At 38.8% G+C, this 27,175-nt stretch overlaps 1 protein-coding gene across 7 annotated transcripts in view; it reads right to left on the reverse strand.

Annotated features, from left to right (window-relative positions):
* Nucleotides 1–27,175, reverse strand: part of EYA1 (EYA transcriptional coactivator and phosphatase 1) — a 157,786-nt gene that overhangs the window by 126,485 nt on the left and 4,126 nt on the right. For 6 of the 7 annotated variants that reach the window (XM_041713936.2, XM_041713935.2, XM_041713934.2 and 3 more), the window contains exon 2: nt 18,951–19,058. The exons of the other annotated variant lie outside the window; for it this stretch is intronic. In XM_041713936.2, coding sequence (XP_041569870.1) covers nt 18,951–18,983 — 33 coding nt within the window. In that variant the 5' untranslated portion in view covers nt 18,984–19,058. The remainder of the gene's footprint in view (nt 1–18,950; nt 19,059–27,175) is intronic. 7 annotated transcript variants of the gene reach the window in all.

Raw genomic sequence — 27,175 nt, forward strand, 5'->3', positions numbered from 1 at the left:
AACAAATGGAGTACTTATAAAAACTCTCAATATAAAAGGCAGGGAACTGGAGGCATCCCAGGAAGCAGGGAAAAGCATTGTTTTAATGTTGTGGGTATTGAACTTGTTTTGTGCATTACATAAAGGGAAAATATTTGGGCCCCAGCATTTAGCTGCATTAAATATTTTTTTGTGGTTATCAAATTTTGTAGCCTAGTTTCAGCTTTTAGAAATTGCTAAAAAAGCAGTTTTCTGTTATGTACACTGTACAGGCATAAACATTATCAATTAGATAAATTGACACAAAATTGCTGGTCATTCAAAAGGGAGAGCTTCCCTCAGGAATTGATAAAATTCTATCATGCTCTCAAAAGTCAAGTGTTGTGTTTATGCCATAAGCATTACACAGGAACAGTAGTCTTTCAAAATACAATAATTACTTTGCATTCTTCTTCAAAGAAAAAAAAAAAACAAAACAGAAAAGAGCACACTTAGATCTATTTCCTAACCTAACTAGCCATGGTTTACATCCCACAATCTGCACGCATGTTTTACTGTTTGATTTCTTTTTTGCTTAAATGGGCAGCCACTGTTAATTACTGCAAATTTCTAGGTAAATGCCTGCTTATTTAAAGCTATTTTGTTTGAAGCTTAGGGATGAGAGTGGCCTTGAAAAATTGTTTTCCTCTTGGGAGAAAGGAGTATATCTCAAATCCATTATCAGGGCAGGGAGGAGGCTGCCGTAGGGAGCCTCCTGGTTGGAATGCAGTGCAAGTTTGGCAGACTCAGCAGTGGGTACTGCATGGTGATGGGCGAGTTCAGGAACACAGCACAGCCCCACTCCCTCTGATCATTCAGAAGAGCAGGTGAGACCTGCTGGCAGGATCCCATGGGAGTCGAGGGGTCCAGGAAAGATGGTTCACCCTCAACAACAACCTCCCCAATGCTCTGCCCTTTCCAACATGTAAGAATCTGAGCAGGAAAGGCAAAAGGCCAGCATGGATGAAAAAAACACTCTTGATTCAGCTTAAAAACAAAAATGAAGAACATAGAGGGTGGAGGCAGGAACAGGCTACTCATGAGGCGTATAGAGATACAGCATGAGTGTGTAAGGATAAAGGCAGAAAAGCAGCATCACTGAGCATCTCTGAGAGGTCACAATGATTAGATGAGACTCCTTAAGACTTCAAAAAAGTAATGCAATATCACCAAGAAGAACAAGAAAACTCTGGGAAAAACGCCAGTCAACCTAACATCAGTCTCCAAGAAGATTATGGAACAAAACTTTTCAGAAACCATTTTTAGGCACAGGACAGACAAGAAGATAGAAAGTAATAGGTAGCATGGATTTAACAAGGACGATTTGTACTTAACTGACTTGATTGCTTGCAAGATGAAACAACTGGCTCTGTGGACAAGAGTCTACAGGTCTATCACACAAGCCTATCCTTTCAGACAAATTTGTAGAAGACAAAGCAGGTGGAGAACTGGCTAAACATTTGGGTTTGAACGTTTGTGATCAGCCATGTAAAGGTAGGTGCCAGTGTCATCTTATCAAGCATTGATAATATAGCCCATAATATTTTACAAAGAAGCAGGGAGAGGGGTGGTGTATACTCTGAAAAAGCTGGTGGACTGCAAAGTTTACAAGTTTCCAGCTCTGCCCTCCCACTCTGGTAGGGCAGAGCTGCAGTTCATCAGAGGGACATTGAAAAACTGGAGATATAGGTCCGTAGGAAACTCATGGAGTTCAACAAAGGGCAGTGCCCAGCCATGCCAGGACAGAATACCCCCATGCAACAGTGCAGGCTGGGAGCTGACTGGGTGCAGATTTACAGAAAAGGATGAGAGACCATTTGAACATGAGCTATGAGAAGCGAAGAATATGGGGCTGTATTAGCAAGAGTGCAAGCAGCAAATCATAGAGCATTTACCCCCTTCTATTTGGCACTTAAGAGACTGCATCTGAATTACTGTGTCTAGTTTTGGCCTTCCCAGTATAAGACACTGGAAAGGGCCTGACAGGAGTCTATCAAGATTAGGGGGAGCATTCCTTATGAGAATAGGCTGAGAGAATTGGTTTTGATCTTACTGCTCCTTTTTTTCCTAGTAGGAAGATAAGAAGATGAAGGCTGATTCTTCTTGGAGGTGCGCAATGACAAGGTAAGAGACAATAAACATCAGCTTCAACAATGGAAATTACATACAGGAAGAAAAAAATTCACCATTAGAGTAATGCAGTTTTCAATGTGCTAATCACTAATTCTCAGAGCATCAGTGTAAGATACTTCTACTGGCTGTCAATTTGTTCTTTGGACAAACTGAACACAGTTTATAAGGATATATAAGAATACGTCAATACAAATTTTTCCCTTGTGGTAAATTTGCAATTCTTTATTGTTCCATAATTCCCTCACAATTCCAGAATCCCCCATGAATGAATAGCACACTCTCAGGAGTGTGATACTTTATGCAGCAAGACTGGCATAGCAATAGGTTTCATCCTATAAATGTTTTTTACATGAAGATGAGTCTTTCCTTACAGCTTAATTATTGAACATAAATTATACAGTGAAAGAAATAACTTTCAGTAGGAACATCAAAATATGACAATTGGCTGTGCAACCAAACGTGTTTCTTTTTAACACATCTGATGTAAGGAAGCTATTAATTTTCTAAATGCATGGCCAAACTTCTTTGTAACACCTGACACAGCATTTTGCTAGGGTAATAAAAGAAAGCCTGACAGCTGCAATTTTCCAGAAATATGGATTAAGCCTTTCAATATGCTCTTGGGAAAGTTTTCTCTTTTATAAGCTTCTATAATTTGTTTTAAAATGGCTGATAATTCAGACCCAGAGCTCTGCATCCACTCCAGTTCTAGCTTATTTTTTGTCACAAATATATTTAAGTATTGAGGAAAAAAAAACCATATAATCTCCTTCATATTCTCTCTGGCACTGGTTTTAAAATTATTTTGTTTAAAACTTTCTTCCAGGTATTCATAACACCAAAGATTACAGAAACAAAAATCATGCTGATAGACTTGATTACCACTTCTGCTAAAAAAAACCACTCCAAATTATATTAACTGAAGGGGAACATTGCAGAGAAAGTATCTGGCTTTCTCTTCTGAGAACGAGACGCACTGGTGCCTTGTGCTGTCTGGTGACAGGAACTAAATATATTATCTGAGTTCTCCAAGACATTCCACTTTGAACTTAACATGCCAGTAGTCATGCTACTGGTGAATGGACAGCTGCCGTGAGGAAGGCATTTAATGTTCGAAACAAAGATTAATAGACCAACCACAGTTAAATATAAATTAAATAGGAGAAATACATGTGGCAACTACCTTTATATTTATAATTTAAAAATAATATTCTAAAATTTGCATTGCTTAAAAAACCATCAAGTTACAAGAGAATAGATTCTTGCTGCTATTAAAATTGCATCACGTAGGCCTCTGTTCATGTAGTATCATTTGTACACAGTAGCAACAGCAAGTGACTAAAATTAAGACTACTAACTTTGTCCTACCTTAAAAACAGTTAAAGAAAAAATTTAAAATTTGCTTTATTTTTCCTGGCATTTTCTTAATTTGTCTCTCAGTACCACTTTGCATTAAACTACCCAATATACTAAAAAACTACTAAATCTATTCTATAATTTGGGTTATTGCATAATACTCCTACACTATATTCTGACCAGATGAGAACAAAGCAATGTGAAAGTATGGAATAGTGTCACTCAAAGATGTGCTTAGCATTTAAAAATGTTAATATCTGCTATAGAAAATAATTGCTCTAGCATTTAAGTAGCACCAAAGCATACCTTTTTCATAAACTATATAACAACCATGATAAAAAGTGGGTGCACTTACAAAGAGGAAGAAGTCATACAAAATAATATGCCTTTAGAGAAATTACTGCATTTACAGAATATAGAACAAAGTTCTGGATCAAATTCACAGCTTTAGCTCTGCACACACAGTTCCCATTCCCTTCTTGAGGACAGATAATACAATATTTAAATCTAGACTTCAGATCTTCATCACTTCAAAAACATGGGTCAGTCTCTGTGTGTTTTGTATTTGTCCACTGGAATATGGTTTCTGTGAGCACTTACACAGAGATCTCCATAGGAATATTTTGAGCTTCATCCTTTTGATTACTGAAAGCAAAAGCTTAAAGTAGCTCATTTTTCATGCCTGGCACTCTGCCTTTACTTTCAAAAGGATACATTCAATGCTCAGGACTATACGACAGAGCTTAGTGCAACCTCTATACATAACAGAAGCTTACCACAACTAGCTAAAATTATTTAGACTAATACTATGAGAAGGAAAACATTACTGCTCCATTCTGCAGACAAAGAATAGGCACAGACAAACTACAGAGCACCACAGTCATAGAAGCTTGCAGGACAGCCATGGAGAGGATTAATTTCCCAACATCAGATCGATGTCTTAATGACAAAACCCTCCTTACTACCAGAACATTACATCCAATTACACAGGGAGATCTCAAAGCAGAGAAATTTCATTTCCTCCTTACTGAAGTCTTAGATGTTTAAAAAGTGTCAGCAGAGCAATCATGAAACCTTTAGTAACTAGCCTTTAGTTTAGGCTAACACAAAGATCTTGGATTAAACACATCAGAGGTTACAGTTAATTTAGTCCTCCAATTTTGACAGATTCAGAACCAATGAAAATAACAAAGTTTTAAAAGTCCTTTATGAACAGTAAAATGAAAGGTTGTGGTGGATTTAGAGAATGTCTGTGTCAGAAGCCCAGCTCCTGGACTCCACATGGTCAGCTTGTTTATGATCCCAGTGATGCTTGTTTAGCGTCCCTCCAAGAGCCTCTACAGCTCTGCTAACACCACCATCACACACTTCATCACAGTCATGTTTATTTTTCTTGGCAGACTTACACAGGTCCTGTGTAACAGTTCCTATCACTTAATTTACTCAAATGTTACTTTTATACCTACAAATTACTCACAGAAAACAAATGTTAAAACACAAAACACATTGGGTTTGTCAGCACCACTTGTTTCTGACAATCCTCTTTGACTTATAAATTTAACTCTCTCAATTTCCCAGCAGGGTGCAAGGCTTACAGGAAGAATAATAATGCCCTCTAAATTAGTATCTCACATGGATTTGGTATGAAAGATACTTAAGCATGAAACATTTACCAAGCAACACTGTAAAAAGAAAAAATACTAGACAAGAAGTCCATGACAGTAAATGCCATGTGCAATAAAAAATGTGGCAAGAGTTTGCAATCCTCTCTAAGTAACAGCAGTAACAACAACATAAAATCTCCCACTGAGTTCTTTTGACACAAACTATCCTCAACTGCTCAGCAAAACCAAGAAGGATAGGACTTCTATTTCTAGCAGCTGTCTCCAATGCTGAAGGCCCTGTGAACACTTCACAACGAATAATGTTTTCCTACTTAGCCACTGACAATGAGAAACTAGAGCAGCACAAAACATCAGTGGTTGAATAAGATGAGCTCAGAGAAAAAAAAAAAAGTCCCCAAAAGAGCACTGGCTTTTCAGCAAAGACAGCTGAGATCTGCAGTTTATTATTAGCACCAGCTGACAGTCAATGGGAGCGAAGCCAAACGTGTACCAGTGCTTAAGGAAAGGAATCAGGATGACCTAAACAGCATCAGTGTAAATCTGGCATTAGTGTGAAGTAAGCAAATAGTCAAAATGCTCATCAGCAGAAGCACATAATTGATAACTCTCAAAGTCATGCTAGAAAAATATTTAACATCCATTTTTATTTTCATGGCAGGCTTTAAAAACTGAAGAGCTCAGAGGTACAAATAATTTTTCAGGTATGTGCTGCTATGATCCTCAGGTAACCGAAATAAAGGACTTTTCTGTGCCAGTAAAACATGAGAACAAAGATGAGAAATCAAAGCCTGGGAAAGGCAAGTAAGTGGATGAGTACTTTCAGCTGGAGGTAAAAGGATGGTGCAAATGACATCCTTCTTTTTTTCCCAAACTTAGTTGCCTCACTTCCCATTCAGAGTTATCTTCCACAGCATGTTCTTAGCCACTCCTGGATTACACTACACAGCGCAGTTCCCTCCTTCCTCCCTACCTTTGCTCAGCACAACCTCTTCCTGCACAATACACTGAATGCCATAACATGCAGGTAACAACTCTAACACACAGGAGATCTCTAAAAGGCCCAGAGATTCAAAGGTGCTGGCATGACCCTTCTCACTACATGATGACAAGCAGTCAATACATCTTGGCATTTCAAGTACAGAGGGGTCATCACATGCCACCATCATATTGATCCACACACAGACTGTCTAAATCTTTAATAAAGAAAAGCAATTAATGCTTTCAGAATTTTAAGGTGTTACAACTGCTTTCTTTCTGCTAACACTTCTTTCTCTCTTCCCACTTATATGCCAAAACATTTCATGAGGAGGTCAACATGTGGATAAAATCTTTATTATGCCATTATAATCCAATGGTCATTGGATTAACTCTTCCCTGGAAGAAGCCTAGGAAGAGACAGAAAAGGGATTTGGAGCTGCTACATTGCTAGTGCCCAATAATAGAAGGAGATATATTTAAAATAGAAAGAGCTTCTGTCACCTGCACACCCTCAATTGTAATATGTTGACCAAGCTGGGTACATGATCTTATCAGCTGGTCTCAGATGTACAAATTATGCAAGTACCAGACTAAGGTATGGTTTTAGCACCTTTGCTAGCTGAGGATTCACAACTCATGTGCTAGAGGAATCATGAATGTTAATTAGGATACATTTTTCTTGAACAAAAGGCAACAGAAATGGGAAAGAGGAGGAATAAAGTGGAGAAAGAAGAGCACCAGATAAGAGCAGAACCACACATTTTGCACTCCAACTGACTTGCTTGGGATTTAGCCACAGTGCATAGGAGTGATAATGCAGACTGTCTTTTTGGTCCCAAGCTCTAAGATTTGTCCAGCAACCTTGCAGCAGGCATTGGCTGCAAGTGCCCACTGAAGCCAGGCATGCTAAATTGCCTGGGGCCTCAGTCTCAACAGATCTGACGGGTTACTGATCTTTCTCAACAGGGAAAAAGCCCTGATAAGAGTCAATCTTCAAATGGTTCATCTGGTCAAGCAAAATATAAGAAAAAGTAGTCACAGAATTACTTATTAACAGTATTGAATAATTTAATTTTTCATTTAAAAAATATAGTATTTTAAAATTATAAACTAAGTAATTAAACTCTCAGAATTTGCTTTTAGAACAGATGGGCTTAAAAGTCTAAAATTTAGTCTTCCATCTTATGTTGCTCTAAACTAAACATTCAATTTCTTTAGGCGACAGCTTGCTTTCCTCTTTCCTCTCTCTGTGCCACCTGCTGGAATGGGTCTTTGATCTTCCACTACGTATAAAGGACATATATATTTTTTGAAACTCACAAAGCTACTAATTGACCTTAAAATAATATTACATAAGTAATTGAATGTTTCCCAGCAGCATCTTTTCTTGGTCAGTCAGATGCAGGTTACAAAAGGAAAGCAAAATACAATCCCATATGCAAGTTCTTCTGGAAAGTTATGTTCCCACTCTCCCAAAATCTGTCTATCCCTTTTGTGTCAGACCATAAATCAGAACTATCCACAAACTTTATTGGGAAGGGGAGAAGAAAGTTTTGGAGACAGAGCTCTTAACAAAAAGATTGGATGGTAACAGAAAGAGGGGGTAGGTGGCTGAGGCAGGTGTTTCCTATAACCCTATCTTACAAGCTAAAGAATGCAAAAGAGAGCATAAACTGCATTTCTGCCTGATTAGAGCTAGGATTCAAACTGCTCCTCCAGGAAAGCACCATTCCTCTTGTTTGTCTGGAAGAAGTTGCTCACCTGTAGCCAAGCGAGCGGAACACTTGATCATAAGGGCGAGTGTTCATTCCCCTCTCTGTGCCGGCCCAAGCTCTCTGTCATGGGCAGACATCCCAAAGTACCATCACCAGAGAAGAGAGCAAAGAGGGGGTGGAATCACATCTTCCTGACTTGCAACTGATCCCAGTGCCCCCAGTTTCTGGGGTTTTTTTGGCAAAAATTATTTAAGCTAATTCATCACAAGTTCATACAGAGTTTTAGCTTCCAAGACTTTTTTTTTTTTTTCTGATTAGCTTCAGTGAGAAAGGTTCTGAACATCTGTCGGAGACATTATACAAGCTGAGTGCCACACACTACAGTTAAATACCTGAAACTGGAAACGGGCTCATGTTCAGTAGATTCAAATGCAAGCACAGGAAAACATAGGCCAAAAAATACTCCAGCCCTGAAGAACCATTTGTTATTTTCTCAGATTAATATAAAAACTTAATTAAAAATATGCAAAAAGCCAACATTTAACTGTAGTAACAAAGAAAAATTCAGTCAAGACAAGACCATTGCAGAAATAGTTAAATTAATTATTTGCATGACGCTCACTATCCAAGGAGAGAAGTCTTTGACAGCTCTAAAACAAAATACCAGCAGAAGCTTTGGGAAAGATTAACAAAATGAAGAGACACAAACCAGCCAGATTCAAGAGTTCACCCAAGAGCTCTAAAACAATGGAAGCATGATCAAATCAGCTGCTATAATAAACAAGATAATTGGTAGACACATGGGAATAAGATGTAATGGGGAAGAGAAAGCATGGCTTTGTAAAGAGAAGCCATAACTTCAAGATTACTAGCATTTCTGTAAGGATTATTTGGACAAGGATGATTTGGCTAATGTAGTGTATTTAGATTTCTGAAAAGCTCTCACAAGCCGAAAGCTCTTAAACAATTTTGTCATAAGGTAGAAGATCTGACATTAATTACTATTTAAAGGATGGAACTGAGTAAGTGGGCAGTTTTCACAATGTTACTAGTAGAATTACAAAATGACCTGGACTATTAAACATAAATACCCTGGAAAAGATTACAAACAGCAAGGCTATAAATTTGCTGCATAACTCAGGTCAGCTCAAAGTAAATCTGCCTACAGAAAACTGCTTTTATGGTGACCACACATGACAAGAGCTGGTGAAATTCTGTGTTGATAAATGTAAAGTAAAAGACAACTCAAACTGAGAATGGACAAGGGTAAGTGCTAAATTATCTATTCCTCCCAAGGAAGAGATCTTGCAGTTGTTGCCAGTAATTTTTGAAAACAAGGCCTTAGTGGCCAATGGCAGTCAGAAGGGTGATGTAGTGTTTAAAATTATTAGGAAGGAAACACAGAGTAAAACAGAAAACACCACAAAGCCGGAGTGCTCATATCTTGAATCTCTCACACAAAGCTCAGCAGCAGCCTTAGGAAAAAACAAACCTCTTCAGCTTGAAGAGATACCTTTGTGTCATGAAAACAAGATAATTCTACCAAATCAGGAAAGAGACTGCAGGAAGTGAACAGAGATTGGCAAGTCATTATTTCTCATGTCAGGAAAACTTAACAAACCCAAGTTTTTGCTGCAGTTATTTTGCAGCAAGCACAAAACAGAACCACTTTCTTTGAAAAGGCATAATTAAGTTCTGGAACTTACCATTACAGAGAATCAAAGCACACACATACCCAAAAGCAAATTCATGAAGGACAGCATTTAACAAAATGTTTTGGATGTATCCTCCATCCTCTCAAAAGCAGGATTTGCTCCCTTTCTCCTGCTCTCATTAACTGTCTGCCACCAGTCCCAGAATACCAGGCTAAGTTATGTTGTCTATCCCAGTCTGGTGGCACTTACCTCTTGCTGTTGTCTGCTAGTCCTAGTCTGAGGTTCTTCAAGCTGCCATACAAGACTCTTGTTTTTCTGTCCAGCCCTGAAAGTGTTTGCTTCTGAGCAGTTTTTTCTTTAAGTCTCATTAGTCAGACCAAAATACAGAATCAAATTAATTACACTCATCAGAGGTAATTATTTTATTTAAAAAACTGCAGATGGAGAAGAAATTGCAAAGATGGAGATTCCAAGCTATCAAGAAGTGCATGATACTCTTTGCTCTCGATGATCAAAAGCGGATGCAATACTGGCAAATAAGACAGTCTTCGAGCATCAATAAACAAAACAAGCTAAGAACAGAAAGAGCTGATGTCCAGTGCTGCAAGGATTTGGCACTGTGCTTGTCTTCTGTTTATAGAAAGCATAATGGCAGCATATAGCCCTTACAGGGACCGAGCAGAGGATTTGTGCAGTGTCTGCACTATTGAAACCTGCTTGATGTGCCACTCAGCTTTTACAAAGCCTTGCAAAAAACAGAGAAAAACACAACATAGATCTTGCACCTTCTCCCTCTTCAAAGTATTGTTGCAAAGGACAAAGGTCTGAGGTATTCATCAGCCTATCACTAAATACACCTTGCTTGTCCTCCAAAAAACAAATGCTTCAAACTAGAGTAGAAAAATAGAAGGGGAACAGGGCAACCCTAAATTTAGACTCTTTCTTCAAGAACATATAACTGAAGGTGAAAGCCAGGCATATACGCATTTAACTAGTTGATTCTGAATACTAAGATACTTTTAGATCTTTTAAATTATTTACAGGCCTAAAAGGGTGGTCAAACATGAAAAATATCTCCAACTATTAAGAATAAAAATAAAATAAAAAATAGATCATGCTTACTTTCTAAAAATACCTACAGTACTAAACACACATTCAGCAAGAGCGAATTCCTGAATCTATGAGCACCAAAGCAGTGCTTACTCTAAAAGCTCTCACTCTTGAATCCCCATTCATTTTGCCCAAATGCTACACCTAGACTGTATTTTAAAATTACTCCGCACCATAAGGAAAGTATGAAAGTGTGTCTGAAATTACTTACTCTTATACTTTCTTCTTTTAAAATAGAATGAGAAAAAAGATAAAAACTTTTTTTTTTTTTTCCTCTTCAAGCAATTTCATTCCTTGACTCATGACCACTAACAGCATTTACAGCTCTGTAAATTATAATCAGGATAATCAAATCCTGTGCTTTGGGGTAGGAGCTGACCTCCATAGGAGCCGGGAAGAAATTTTCTCCCATCTGCTACACTACACAGTTGTATAGGTGCATTGTCAGTACAATGGAAAGTCCACCCCATGTGAATGGTGGTGGAAGAATATAAGGCTTTGAATGCCAAAAATGCTGAAATGACAAATTCTATGTGATTGATGAGAAATCCCTATGAAGCTTTCTATTCACTGCCAGACTCTGCTGCTGTGCTGTGCACGGACCACGAGACCTCTGAGTCTACATCTTCCAGGACAGTCTAGACAGTACAGCTACAGCAAGGCAGACAGAAATAGAGAAGAATCTCTTTCCTACCAGGTCTGAATTTAAATTTCTCCTGTTGTAAACAGCTCCTTGACTGACTAATCTTACCCCCAGCAAATATAATTTGATTTTACTGTAGCCATATACGTAAACATAATATGAGAAAATCATGGCATTAACATTATTAACTACTAACAAAATTATATTCCTCAAGTAAAAGCTGGAACCTAACTTAATTTAATCTAATACATTCCATGCACACAGACACACACAGACACACATATATAAACTCACACCAAAATAACATTAATTTAAACATCATGTTTCTGAAATCCACTAATCTGAGGTCAGTATATACAGGATTGAAAGCTGCACTTAAACAGGATTTCTTTGTCATTCTATTTCTTTGTCATTCTATTTCTTTGTCATTTTCTATTACCATAGGACAACAGTAAGAATGAACATTTCAGAGAAATCTGAAACTGCGAGGAACTTATATTTCAATATCCCACATAAAATAATAAACTAAAACTAGGAGATTGTTCTGTATGTAGGAGCAATACTAGTGACAGCCACAGCCCAGCTCAGTACCATAAATATTTAAGTGCCAACTTGAACCTCCCATCTGCTGACATTGCTATCCATACAATTATCAGGACACATGTGAGCTGCACAGCAATGCTCCACGCCAGGAACTACCAAAGATGTCAGAGGGAAAAGAGTGACCAAAATCCTTGTCAAAATACTGCTTTAAGGAAACATAATTCTATTCAGCACAGGTAGAGCAGCTTCACTACTGCCTTAGTGACCCTTCTTACAGACAAGGGTAAGAAGCTTCTGCTGGGAAGCTCCAGCTTACCTACAAGTCAATGTCATGAGGATGAAGCTGAGCGCTGGAGTTGGTCATTAGTGTTGCTAAATACAGGGTTCAACCTATCACATAAATACGCATGGTAAACTTGAGACCAAATTTACAAGAGAATGCCTCTTAAAAATCTGCCAAAATCCATGTGATCACTCCACACTGTCTTTAAGATTCACATTCAAGTAGCCAGACATGAAATACCTGATCTGTTAAAGTTTTCATTTTATTTCTAAATACTCACATTCTCTCTTTCTCCCTAGAAGTATTCATAGCAAATTTTGGGTTTATGGAAGCATCAAAATACTTCTTTGTATCTGTAAGAGTACTTTAGACTAGAAAACCCACTTAAAATTGTATTCATTTCCACATTTATTCAAATGGCACCAGGACAGGGTGTGGAAGGAAACAAGGATAGCATGGAAGTCTTGGCATCTGAATGACTATCCCAGCTTTTGAAGCAGCAACAGAAACACATCATTTTAATTAGAAATTATTATTTTGAGAAAAACCGTGTGTACTTAAAAAAAACATTCAGGTAGTCCACTTAATATTGCATAAATATACTTTGTACTAAAGTTTTTTTATAGAAGTCAAATTCAAAAAACAGTTTAGGTATGTGCATGTATAAGTAAAGCAGCCCTGTGTATGTGTGGGTGTGTAAATCCCATATACCCAGATGCAAACCTTCAATGCATTAAGTAAACTTCAGCTCTATACCTTAGTACTCAATTCTGAGTCTGGTTACCTTCCGGATTGTTAAGTCTTTCTAAATTAGAACAAGCAATTTCTCTTTGTTTTACCTAATATTTGAAAATGGCAAAAAAGTCCCATGGGTCACTGAAAATTATCCCTTCATTCCTGCCGCCTGTTTCAAGTCAGTCAAAACATTCCAGACTTCAAAAGGGGGCTTTGCCTGCTTAGGCCATTTTGGTGTCCTTCTATGGTTGGCCTATGAGGGATTGGTTATTTGGATAAATTAGTTTGTGGAGCCTGCTGGCCTTCTAGAAGACCTCAGTGTCTGACTGCAAATTAGTTCTACCGAACATGCAGAAATCCCTGGGCAGACAAGAAGAAATAAATGGTGATAAAATCTAATACTACAATGTTTGTAATGTGATTTTATTCTCTTCTGTAGCTTGTAAGCAAAGCTAATGTTGAATTAAAAATTTTCAAATATAAAAATGTCTATGAAAGCACAAAATCAGATCAGTATCCGAGTCACAGCAGAGAAGGCTGGATGCCAACTTTAAAGTTAAGCTTCCCGCAGGAATCTTTTACAAGAACAAACAAAAAACCTCCTGGTTTTCCACAGAACCAAGTAGGTATTTACATTACGGATGCACCCCTGCTTCAGCCAGGAAGTCACACAGTTGAATTCAGCTGGAGCTTGGGCTGTGAATAAACTCCTATGCAGTCTTTCAGTGCAAAGTTGTACAACTGCCTAAGGAGAGTTTATCCTTACGGAAGAGAAGTCAGAGAGCCAAAACTAACAAACATGGCTCCTCGAGCGGAACAATGGTCCAGAAAACCTAATAAAAAAGAAAATAAACTTCATTGGAAGTTTGCTTTTTACTGTTAAGGGCTAAGCTACAACTTCATCAAGACTTTCAAGAAGAGACTCCATGCTGAACAGTGGCATACAGTGGCTGGAAAAAGTCAGATGGATTGTGTATTTCTCATATACCCATTTTTACAAGTCATCTAAAAATGCCTCACACTGTAACAAAGCAAAAGTTCCATCCCTGCGAGGAAACAAGGATTTGTAACCAAGGTAAGGGGTGGCATCTGTTGATGGACCCCAACAAAACCCCTGCAAGGTCTTTGTGACCTTGAGGAATATGTCCAACACTACAAGCTGTGGGTAGCAGTACTTCTGTCAGTGCTGCAAGCACTGTTGCCGACAGCACCTTAGGATTTCTGCCACCAATGAGGAAAGGTACTTTGTAAGTGACAACAATTTCTCCGTGGTGTTACTGCAAACACAGATGAATGAAGAGCCTGTAGTGAATAATGTTTTCAAACTGTCCACAAATAGCTTACAATGTTCAGGAGTATTTTCACTAAAATGCTTTGAAAGAAAAAATTCTATCAATAGTAACTGATCAAGTAGTTGCTATAGATGGCCTAGCAGCAGCTCACTTCAATTTGGGGAACTTAAATACATCAGCTAGTTCCGCCCGTTCATTCTTTTTGACACTTACTGAATGTAATAAGTGGGTTTTGTGGCTTGTGTTTCCAATATTCCACCAATTGCAGATAGAGAGGGGAAGGGGAGTGGGAAGGGTGCAGGCGATTACATTTTATAGGCTCAGTTACAGATTGCAATTGCATGGTGCTTGTTGGTTATTGCCTTGCAGAGCTTTCCAAAAAGGAAACGTGTCATGCATTTCTTCAGAACAGGAGGGGAACACAGAGGGGAGAACTTTGCCAGTCTTTGAGAAAAACTAGGCAGCACACGCATGACTTTCACAGTGACCATGCTCTAAGTTTTCAACCAAAGGGAAAATACTTCTATTTTCACCCTTCCTCCTCATAGACTTTGCTCCCTAACGTGACAAACAGGTAATGTGAGTAAGCATGACAAACATGTCATCGATGATGCTGTTCAAATCTGCAGGTCACCAGCCATGCCCTCAGGCACAGCCATGCCACCACCGTGGCAGTAGCCTCTGAAACAGCTCAAGAGTTGTGCTGCTGGATCCTAGCTTGCCTTGAAACAAAATGAACTTTCTAGCCCTTCTGGTAGTGAAGATAACCTTGAAAATGTGAAGAGAGTGTAATCTGATGCCTCAGTAAGACTGCAAGGAGCTTGAAACAAAGACAGAGAGATGTGAACTGCCCCAGCCATCTCTCTCTGGGCCCCATGGACTCAGCATTTCTGTGGTCGTGGAGTCTGGCATTTTTCCAAGATTCCACAGAATCTCGCATGTTTGCTGCAAAATTCATTATTTTGCTGCAGCCAGGTGCTGGATGTTTTTTGGTTTGGGTTTTTATTTTCTCCCTCCCCCTTTCTTGCTGAAACCAGCTATTTGCTTTGTGTCTTTCCACTAACGGAGGTAGGAGGCGAATTTTCGGTGCAAAGTGCCACACTCTGGTATGTGTCATGGGAGAAGTGTCCAGTGAGCAGCAGGGAGGAGAAAGAAGTTGGAAATACGCAACCAGGCTGCCCAGAGTGCTGACTGAAAGCTGAGGTTTGGGGGCTGTGGGAGGAATCAGAAAAAAATTAACTGCTGGAGTGGACCAAGAGCACCTCCTTTTTTGGCACATTGGGTACACACTATTTGGATCTACCTTGACTGCTGAGGGCCTCAGAGTCTTCGCTCTGTTTTCCAGATGGGCAAACTCCATCATCAAAAATACTCGGTGCTGAAAATACTTCTTGGTGTGTAACTTTGCAATGAGAATTTTCAATTATGAGCCTGGACAGGGTAGGAATGAAAATTATTTTATGTTATATAATAACTTAATATTGCTACCAGAAAGAGAGTTATAGAAGAAAAGCCCTCCAAAATATCCCCAGAGGGTATAGTAATTGCTGAAAACGTGACAGTATTTACTTGTGAAAATTTTCTTGTGCTGAGTTTTGCAAATAAATAAACCCCATGCATTAAAAAAAAAAAAAAATCACAGGCAAATCAAATTAAATAAAATACCTGCTGACCTCTACACTGCCTTTTCGAGTTTTATTTTAGAAGTCATCATCAGGGTACCTCTAACCACCTGGGTTATCATGCTGAATCTTATCAGTGTTTGTCATGTTTTTAGGGCTTCTAGAGGGTTTCTAAGGCAACAGATTCATGCCAATGCCAAGTTTGGAACTGGCAGACTTAGCCTATCACAAACACAAGCAAAGATAATTTTGCATATTTTTTTATAAATCAATTTGGTATAAGATGTACTATTACACAGCCCTAGGCTCTTTACAATCAGAATTTCTCTAACACTCAAAATTACATTTTCATCTCAAAAATAATTAAAACAAGAAGTTGTTTTTTTTATTTCTCAAGTATATTTGAACAGTGGGACTTGTTGCAAATGACTGGCAGACAGAAAAGCCCCTTCAGGATAGTGAAGAAAATACTAATTTAAAAAACCCAACCATTTGTTTTAGCTTGATGAAACATGAGTGAACCGTCTTTGATAGGTGCATATATCATTAGCAAACAAGCTTCAAAGTCTCTTTTGGACCCAGAAAGAAAGCAACAGAACTTTGGTGAAATTTTCAGATGTGATAATACACTGATATCCTCTGTCCAGCCAGCCTCAGGTTTGTGTTGTACCTCTTTCTCAAGCACCTAGTAAAGGAAGGGCAGGGGCAGAGGTAATGTTCAAGGTTGCAAGCCCAAGTTTGAAATTCATTTCCTACAGAATGCAAAGCAAACATGTGACAATTAGTACAATTAGAACCATTTCTTGATTAGGAAATGGCTAAAATACTCAGCTGCGTGAGTGTAACAGAAGTGCAGAAGTGAGTTTACTGGGCTTATTATGATAGCCTCTGTACACATCAACATTGACAGTCTGTATTTGCATGTGCAACACCATCCTCTTCCTCAAAAGAGAAATCTTGGCCAAAGACAATGGCAAAGTACTTCCTCATCTACTCTCTCATACTGTTAGCTGACAGCATTTTTCCATTTACCTTTACCTTCTCCTTCTCTTGGCATTTTCTCTGTTGTACATCTAGCTCTGTCTTCCTAAAACATTATCCAGCTTCATTTCTCAGTTCTTGAATAAAGCTCCTCCCTTATCTACATGTACCTGAAGTTGCTTCCACCTCATAGTTTGCACGGGACAGCTGCAAAATTAAATTACCTTTCAATTGGTATGTGTAGGGAAGTTTTCTTCTTTTCCTATGGACTAGCACCAGGTTTTCAAAGTCAGTACATGTTTTTGGGATCTTAAATCCCAAACAGGTTTTGGTTTCTGGTTTCTAATTACAGAGTGCTAATCTATCCCTCACCCTCTCTTTCTTTTTATGCACACACACAGAGCAAAATAAACAATGTTCATGCCACCACCTTTATTTTCACTGAGACTATTTTGCTTTCTGACTACTGCTTTTAGGAAATCTCCCTGCTGGTCAAGTGGCTGATGCAAACACAGCATACTGCCCAGTAATGAATGACTTCAAATGATACCTAATTGATAGATCTGATTCCAGGGTTTAATACCCCAATTTTAACCCTCTCCAATGGCACTGCAATCAGAAGAGTCACACCCTGCCCTGTGTCATGTACCTTTGGGCACCTCAGTCCTCATTTACAGAAGCCTGAGTGCTGGTCAGAGCAGTGAGTCTATTCAGCAGTTACTAGCTTAAATTTTGACAATCCTGATAGCATCAACAACTACCACCCACTTGGGTAATGTGAAAGGAAACTGAGCAGTTGAAGTGTTTTACAGGCTCTCTGGACTAAGTGGTGAAAAGAAGGAATGGAATGAATAACCCCAACAGGAGTGCTGGTGGTGCCAAACCATGAACAAATATTTCCCTTAATACTCCTGTTATGTTAGGCGACAGTTACATTTGTCATTACATACAGCCCAGCACACAATTACCCGGCCCAAACCCTCCACAGCACACAAAGCCCAGGCTATGCCAGGCACAAAGAGAGGAGGTATTGCAGTGGAAGCCACAGAAAATCCTGACAGGATCAGGGAAAGGCTTTTCATGCATGGAGGAAAGCCAATTCCAAATAGAACGAGGAGCTTGGGTGGTGCTGAAAGCTCTGGCGCTGCAACTGCAAACAGGACCATCCCTGTTTAGTGCCTGTTGGTAACCATGGCCACCCTTTCCCTAAGAGTTAACTGGTCCTGTCCACACATGGTGGTAGCAGTGATGGATAAATACCCAAACATACACATAGAGACAAGACTGGAACAAATGAACATCGGAAAATAATCAAAGCCATATTGCTTCAGACAGCAAAAACTACACTATACATGAAGTGTAACAAAAACACGCAACACAACAGGCTTATTATCAAGGGCTTTGGTTTTGTCTACTCAGTTCCTACATTAAATGGAATCATCAGGGAAACTGGATATAGAAACACAAAATACAAAGGGAAGAGTGAGAGAGAATATACTACTGTCAAATGTAGAAAATAAATACATCAGGAAAAAATGCAGGAAATAAATCTAATTAAATTTACTAAATAGCTTTTGGACTTATTTTACAACTGGTAAAAATAAGGTAATCTCGATACGGACACTTTCTGTGTAACAATTCAGAATAAAAACATATATGTAGCATTTTGAATTTCACCGAGTACCAAGAATGATGTCACAAATTAAACTGATGAATCCAAAACACACAACTAATCATTTGACCATGCATGAAACATTCTTAATTGTGCCTGACAGTTTGCAAAATTTCTTATTATTGTGACTCTACAAACAGGCATCTACAACAAGCAGCAATGCTACTACATTTTTTTGCCACTGTTCTTAAGACTTTGCAGCTAGGAGTTGCACTCACTTGTCCCAGAAGCAGGATTTGCATATATTCACACAGACAAAGAGAAATACCTTCAAATAATGGGAAAAAAACTCTCTAACAGATACAATTGTTAACAACATAAACACAGCAGGCCAAATATTTCTTAGAGAAAGAAAGAATATTTCATAATATGAATTGCTGAAGACAAATACTTTTAAAGCCATACTTAATTTTCTGTAGTTTTAGCATAAGCCTCCATCTCTCAACTAATTTCATCATTCCCTGCTTCTTCCAACCATTAAAAGGGCATGTAGCTCTCTAAGACTTTAATTCACTTGGTTGCCACAAAAATAATTGCCACTTTAAAAGCCACAACTTTTTTCCTCAGGACTGACAAGTTGTTTACTTACAGACTTCCCATTTATTCCCTCGGGGTCTTCCATTGAAGATTTCTCCTTCCAAATTATATACGGGCTATTAGTTACAGGGAGGTTCAGACAGTCCTAGCACACACACACCTGTGGAAAAGACAGCACCACATCGTCGGATTAATTTGTTGGCATGAAACTAGGAGCTGATCTTCACTTCTGCAACTTTCCAGCAACTAACAAGTATTCACAAGTTGGGAGCAGTTGTCTTTGAAGAATTGAATCAGTCTTGAAAATAAACACACAGCTGAGCTGTTTATTGCGAATCCATGCAAGCCAAAAGCAGGCAGCGAGAGCCCCGTTGTGCTCACTGTCTGCAGAAGAATAAAAGGCAGCCAGGAGCGCTTCCACCACCATTATTTCTGTGCCAACAACACATCTCTTCTTCTTTTCTTTCTTTTTTACTTTTTTTTTCACCTTTAGGAAGCTCAGTCTTCCCCGATATCTATCAATGTCAATAGTACTTTAATGCTAAGAGGAAATAATAACAAAGCAACATGATTGTAGACAGAGCCAGGATAAAAAAGAAAATCCACAAAGTTTTCAAACGTTGCCCTCAAGCTAAGGATATTTTTGTACTTAATCTCTTCAAGTTTACATTAGGTCACAGTCTTAGGCCTCATAAATTATAAATATGGGATGTTTTGTGTTCTCTCACCTTCGGAAAGAGTGTTCTTTGATGTTTAAAGTAACAGTGAAGTACTGAGATGAAACAATAAAGGCTTACCCTACCAAACAGATATCAATCCAAAATATGGTTTCCCTCCTCCTTTAGAATAAAATGCTGTAAACCCATTAAAATTCAGAATTATTCTTGGTGTAATTTAAACAAACCCAGCTAAAACCCTCATCAGAAAAACTGGTGCTTTGCTTTTAAATACATGGGAAAAATGCTGTCAACAAAAAATAAAAATTAAAATCTGATTTTTTTTAAGTGGGTGTACATAGATACACACACACACACACACACACATATTATATACACAAAAATGTGAATAGCACTTTGCTCCTCTGTGACAGTTGATGATATGGTCTGAAGATATTAAATTTGTCCTAAAACCCCTCTGCATATGAAATACATATAATTTAGGATCAGGACTCAAAATCTTATTCTTTATCTTTCTACCTGAATAAGATCCTAGCAAGAAAGTAAAAAACTCCCTCCAAACCCATTTTTTGGACACTACTCCTTACATACATTTGGCTACTTCTATAAAATCTAAGCATTAAGAAAGTGTTAACAGGTCCACTCCACACCCTAAGGAAGATGCTAATATGAACCATGCTTCTGCAATGCATCCACTCCCTTCTTTCTGGTTTACAATTGAGAGATCAAATCCAGTCCTGCTCCTGCTGAGAACAATGGCCAATCTGCAATATTTCTGTGAAATCAGGGTTTGGTGCTTATATTTGTTCTGACACCAGATTATAAATTAGAAAACTATTTATGGCTTTAAAAAGTGACAATTAAAGTCAGGGAGGGAAAGGAAAAGATTTTTTTACAAACTTAAAAAAAAACCCCAAAACAAAAACCAAAACCAGAGAAGAAAACAGCCCTCTGACAATGCCCCACTCCTAAGCAATGACTGACATCTGTTTCAAAAACTCTTTTATTTCAAAATTCAATAAATGGAAAAACCGCAGCAAACCGAAAGTCTGCCACTTCAGCGAGGGAATAAAATGGAGCCTTTTCTAATGGAAAAATATTCAAAAGTCAATTGATGTAATGCTGGTGTGGATGACCTGATGGATTTTCAGATCAGCAGTGCTCTCTTTACTAATGGAAAGAAAACTTTACAAAGACTGGTGATTTTCTCTTGAAGCCCAGAAGGAAAAAGCATATATGCTTTAGTCTATATTATAGTACAGCCGTAATTAGGCGACCTAACTTGCAGGAGCTGCTGTGGCAAATATTTTCTCTCTCTGGGAAGGATTCCTATGACACACCAGTTTTAAAAGGGCCTACTCTTGTAATTTCTGCTCTGACATATGCTGCACTTCATGTCACTGCAAAAGAGGTTTACAAAAAGCTCCTACATATGTGGGCACCCACCCACTGCTAGGGGCAAAGACTTGTCTTGCTCAGAAGACACCAGAGACCTCTGGCAGCAGAATCAAGTCACAGTAACATGAGGGCTTAGATTTTAATACAGAACAGCTGATCCACAATTAAGTAATAATAATTAAGTAATTTTAATTTTGAAAAATTCAACTTTTAAATAAAAGCAACTTAATTATCCTGATTCTAATTGTCATCTTAGGTTATTTTTATCTTTTAATAAAGCTTTACAAAAACTAATTTAATTCCCTTGACTTGTTAACGTATCAAAAATATATCCAAATTACACAGTATCTATTACAGAGAAGCTGTTATATGCAAAATGTGCCGTCGAATATGAGTAGGAAAAAAATTCAATTTATTGAAAAAGACAAGATCTAAATCGAAGGGAAGTAATGAAAGCACATATCCTGTTTTATTTTTCTCTACTTCTTTGGAAGTAATTTTCTTTGTAAAATATTATCACCATTAAATACACAACAGTACTAAGAGTCCCACCAGCTAAAGAAGTACTGTTGTACCAGGGATGATGACCTCTTTCCAAGTAGCTATTACCATTTAAAAGGGAATAAAAAAGCCCACAGAGAAGCACAGAAAGTGGTTTATGGGGGATTTTTATTCCCTCCTTTCTGAAACGTTAGCCAACACCACGCAATTCTCCCCACACACGCGGATCTCAACACGCGCCTTTGCCGCCAGGCACAGGGCGGCTGCCAGCCCCTCCCAGCCACGCTGTGGAGGTGGCAGGAGCTTTAACCAGCTTCTGGTCATGGAAGTGCTGTCCCCCTGTCCCCATCTGAGCACCCACCTGAAAACCTGGCAAGAGGCAGGGGCAGATCACCTGGGAAGCAGATGTTAAACACAGTAACTGAGAAATAATCTCTTAGGGCTGGGAGGTACCAGTGGAGGGTGACCACGTGCAGAGACGAGTACCAAACACAAGGGTGACCAAAAAGTAACGGGCCACGGCTGACCCCTGGCACCTAGACACCTACACTTAAGGACAAGGAACCTGATTCTTTATGCTTGCCAAGCGTTTCTTCATACAAGCTGTGCATTTCCCATGCAAGAGCTCCACTGCCACTAATCCACATCTTGGAGCTGTCCCAGGGCTGCTGGAACATACCTTCAGCTGCACTGGGCCCCTGAGAAAACTCACAGTGATCAGAAACAGCACCAACACAACAATACCTTGGGCTACCTTAGCCCTTCCATCACCAAGGAGAAGGAATTAAAGTTTTCATCCTGTTCCTGCGCCACCAGCAAAATCAATCCTGTCTTACAACCTCCCAGCTGATTATGCCATTGCAAAGTCTCCAAGATAAGGTCATTTTAAGTGCCATCAGTGGTTTCTGCCTTGCTCTTATTTTCTTATGTTTTCTCAGGAACTGATGGGATTTTTCCAGTAACACTTAGAAAAAAAAATATACACGTTTGTTAGAAGAAAAAAAAACCCAAAAAGCCACATGTGCTTTACCTTTTGGTAGAGAAAATTTTAAAAAAGTTTATGAAGCTGGGTGAAACGGCCTTTTTTTACCCTGTAGATGATAGCATGTTGTATTTTACAGTTAATGTGAGGAAACTCAATAATTTTGATTTTAGGTGCTATATTTGGTAAATTTCCTTTTTAGCACTTTCTAAAGACTCACTGCATTCACTCCATTCCCAGGTAGGTCTCTTGTCCCCCAAACCCACTTCCTTTTAGGGTGTTAAATTTGGCAGATAACCTGAGTAGCATTTAGAAAACAATTATTTCCAAATGCTGGGAAAGAAACTTGCCAAGTGTAACAGCTGAAAACCAAAAAGAAAGGGGGAAAAAAAAAAGAGGAAGGAAATAAAATGCAAGAGGGAAAGGTATTTTTTAAAAATGAAATTTGGTAGGGACCTTTCAGCAGCTTTATAAACAATTAACTCCAGGGTTGTGACTGAAGACCACCTCTGATTCAGCCTGGAATGCCTGCAGATGCAATACAGCATCTTGCCTTCCAGTGAGCCTCAGGGACTCCAGCAAAACAGATAGGTGCCCAGATGTGTGGGACTTACCATGCACATCTGCTGGAAGGCATCCCACACCCACTGCAGCGCTGACACTGAGCAGACAGACTCTGGGGGCGTGCAAACCCCCAGATCACTCTGTGGCCATGCGGCATGTAGGTGACACACTGAACAACACCACAGGGGGTAGCTCACTATTTCTGCACCCCAATAAACATCCATGTTCATCTCAACAGACCTTTTTTCCCACTACCATCAAGCAGAAATGCATGGAGTGTCAGGACTTGTGGCTGAATTAGACCTGTGGGAGAGGGGGCCGGAAGTTTTCAGTGTTATTGGTAAGCTCCTTTATATAAAATAGAACAAGCACACTGGTGTCCTGGACAGGCATGTTTAAAACCCATGGCTCTTACACTCACTGCCAAGTCGAGGTCTAGCACCAAATTAATCTCATTTTTTATAAGTAAATAATATAAATTTAGTATAATGAATTTTGTTTCGCTAGCTAGGTAATCTCTTTTAACTTTCTTTTAAGGATTAAAAGTATGGTATTTCCCTAACATTTTTAACTTCACTGAGAAGTTAAATTTCTGGTAAGGAAACATGAGGTCTCATCTTCCTACACAGGAATCTCACTGGGTGTTGGACCAGAATAACCACGAAGACTCAAAAGCAAAAGGAAGCAAGAAAGAAGGTAGAAATAAAGCACTATGAACACAAAAAATACATCACAGGCAAATGATATCAGTGACAGTCTCAGAAACACACCTGTGCTACTTTCTGAATGCTGATTACATTTATAAAATTGCTATCACAGAGTAAGCCTAAGTATGTCTTGCAGGAACTACTCAACAACAGAGTTTGTGCCCCATTTCTTCCATATACCATTAAACTGAACATAAAAAAGGTGTTGAGAAAACAAGGGCCACGATACTGGTTGAAACCAACAATCCTCTTGGTGCTGTTTCCAGCAACAGCCATCACTGGACAGAAGAGCAAGAACAGAAAAAGCATATGCCATTTTCATGGCATTTTCCCAGTTTCCTGCTATTTCAGCTCAGAGGATTTCCTGAGACAGATGGAGTTCATCTGTGTAGCAATCCTCACTACAACTCTCTGAAGTACTTGTCTATTCTCCTCCTGAAACCTATGTAATTTTTTTGTTGTTGTTGTTGTTGTTCCTGGCAGTTGAACATTCATTTTTGGAGGAATTACTGAGAACTGAACAAATTTTCTTGGAATTATCTTAGATGCCAAGACCCCACTTCTGAAAGGGTCAGCCCAGTGCCATCAGTTTCCATGTACAGCTACAACCATTTAAACTGAGGTTTAGCAGTTCACATCTATATCTGCAGAATTTCAGTTGTCATTTTATTGTCTACTGACTTGTCTCATTTCTTCACCACTCTCCTTGCTATTCACCTCAAGTGGCAGAAACCTACAAAAATGATTCTGCCTGATTAGCACACTTATTGAGACCTTTGGAGAGTGCAGTGAGGATAACAGAAAAGTCCTACCTAAAGAAACAAAGGCAAAAGATATTGGCATATTTTTATGGAAATCTCCTGGTTGCTAATTTCAGCAAGCTCAGAAGAGCTCTCTGGTCTCACAGCATTGGAAGAGATGGTCAAATACAAAGAAAACTCTCCTGAGCTGGAGATAGAAGCCTGACAATGTACTGTTCAGAATTTAGAAGGGCGGTAAGACTGGAAAACTGGAAAAAAATGAAGTAAATAATTTGCCATTGCTTTTACAGGATCTAAACCTGAAATATAACTGCTTCAAAAACTGTATTGAAGTCTTTGAGTTGCTTCCCACATCAAATGGTCAGGAATGATTTTGAATAGGAATAAGGACCTGGTATGTGTTTCAGGTATGAAACCTGGTGCCTGCAATGGGCAGATTTCTAAATTCAATCTCCCTCACAAGCAGCCAACAGGGAGCCTCAGTCAGGAAGCTCCACAAAAGGCTAAAGTGGGAGACACATACAAAAATTTAAAGCAATAATGTTATTCTAAAAGGAGAGCTCTCCAAACATAGCAAAAGATCATATTTTTCATTGAATACTAAATGCACACAAAAGCCAAGCTGTAGAACAATGCTAAAATTATACTGGTTACTTGCTTGCCAGAATTTCTTTTCTAAATTACTTATAAAATTAATAATACATTTAATCTACGCAGTAGGATCAACTTTATTTGTATCTGAAATGTAGGTTGAAACTGATCAGCAGAAAAACACACTAACACTTTAGGACAGGAAATAAAGAATATTCTTAAGGTGAAAACATAAAAATTCTGCTTTTTAAAATCAATAAAATTACATTTAACAAGGTGAACTTTGTCTCGAATAAGGATTAAACAGCTCTTCCCTTAACATTCCATAGGATCTTTATCATCAAAAAGTTAGAATTTCCCTGGTTTTATTTATGTATCATTAAAAAAGAACAAAACCAGAATGCAACAGCCAATTCCTTTGTCATCACGTCTTTGAGCAATAAATCTGTTTTCTGCTTTCTATGTGTCAAACAGACTACAAAAGGTGGGGGGGGGTGAACAGATTAACACTTTTAGGTTAAGTGTCATGGTTAATAAAGAATATGAACTATGTACAAGAAAATTGTTGAGCTACGAATCATAACTTGCAACTGGAATACTTACCTAGCTCAGGAAAGAAGTGTAAGACACTTTACAAACAAAGCTTTCTTTCAACCCGTGTGGTTCTGTACAATGTAGTAATTATATACGTGCTTTAAGAAGCCTTTCTACACCTATTATAAATTTAGATTAAAGGTAGGGCATTACTTATTATTTTACATGTGCTTTTAAAGTAGTTTGTAAAATATATGCAGTCTATAAAAGTTTGTGGTCTAACAACAAGCAACTTGTCCTGCTTCTGCATAATTCAGTGCAAACAGGTAAAAGTCTGCTAGTTATAATTAATACAGATCACATGTAGAGGTTTTCAGGTTTACACGGAGCAATTAAAGTAATTTTCCTCTAGGTGGAATGTCTCAGTTTTCTAAATTTTTAAAGTTTTAATTATTTTTTCAATAAATCAGATACATTTGAAGTTGTAACAACCTTCATTAAAACCTAGGCTTCCCCCAAGCTGGTAAGAGCATTCAAGTATACCAGCAATATTTTCAATAGTGGGTGCCACAGCATCCCTGAGAGCAGAAAAATCCACCCAGACAGATGGGTTATAGAAAGCATGGTTGCAAGAGAGTCACCCTGGCTGTAGAAAGCTAATGTTCAACCAGGAAACACAGGGGCCAAAGTCTTGGCATCTCCTGGAGAGGGGGACCCAAGTGCTGGGTGAGGGCCAGCTGAGGTCCCACGCTCTCTGAGAATCACCCAGCTGCCTCTGGACCCCGCTGGGAGCTGTGTAGTTGCCCCTGTGTGGCTCAGAGCCATGTCTCTGGTGTCTCCATGGGAGTGCCACTTGCAGATCTCACAACAGATCAACCACCAAACTCAATGCGCACAGCAGTGACCTTTCTCACACCTCCAGCAGTAAGGCTAAGGATGCTGCTCTCCTCTTTACAATAACAAAACTTCCCTGTCTCTTGAGGTCAACCAAAATTTTCACTGACAAGTCACAGCAATCACACACCACAAGGAGCATCTTATTTTCTGTCTTTACAACAGATCAACAGCTACAAATCATCCTGCTTCTCTTCATGCAGTAGAGGCACCTGCTTGAAATTGAGATGAGCTTCTCTAGTAGGTGCAAGTAGTCTGTTTTCTTCATTTCGACTAATTTCTGAGAATGGGATCTTTTTCAACCTCTGTTAAATCCAAATGAAAGAAGATAAATGGTCCTAATACTGAGAAAACCAGAAGGCTGTATCAGTGAAGTGTCAAATCTGTCAGTGTGAGATTCAATGGGATATTTAAAGGCACCACAGCAGCCTAAGCATCTACAGCCATTTACACCTCCTTGTCTATTTGTTTATACTGCAAGTACTCTTGTGAATTACAGTAAAGGTCCAGCTACACCTTTAGCCACCTAAATACCCCTGGAAGCCTGGCCCAGGGTGACCAGAAATACCCACAATTCACTAAATGAAAACTAGTTTTAAGGCAGAAGTGATACTGGTTTTACCTAACAATGATGCCAACCTTCCTTCGGGTTTCTGTTCGACATCCTC

This window comes from Taeniopygia guttata, chromosome 2 (assembly GCF_048771995.1).
Source record: "Taeniopygia guttata chromosome 2, bTaeGut7.mat, whole genome shotgun sequence".
Taxonomy (NCBI): domain Eukaryota; kingdom Metazoa; phylum Chordata; class Aves; order Passeriformes; family Estrildidae; genus Taeniopygia; species Taeniopygia guttata.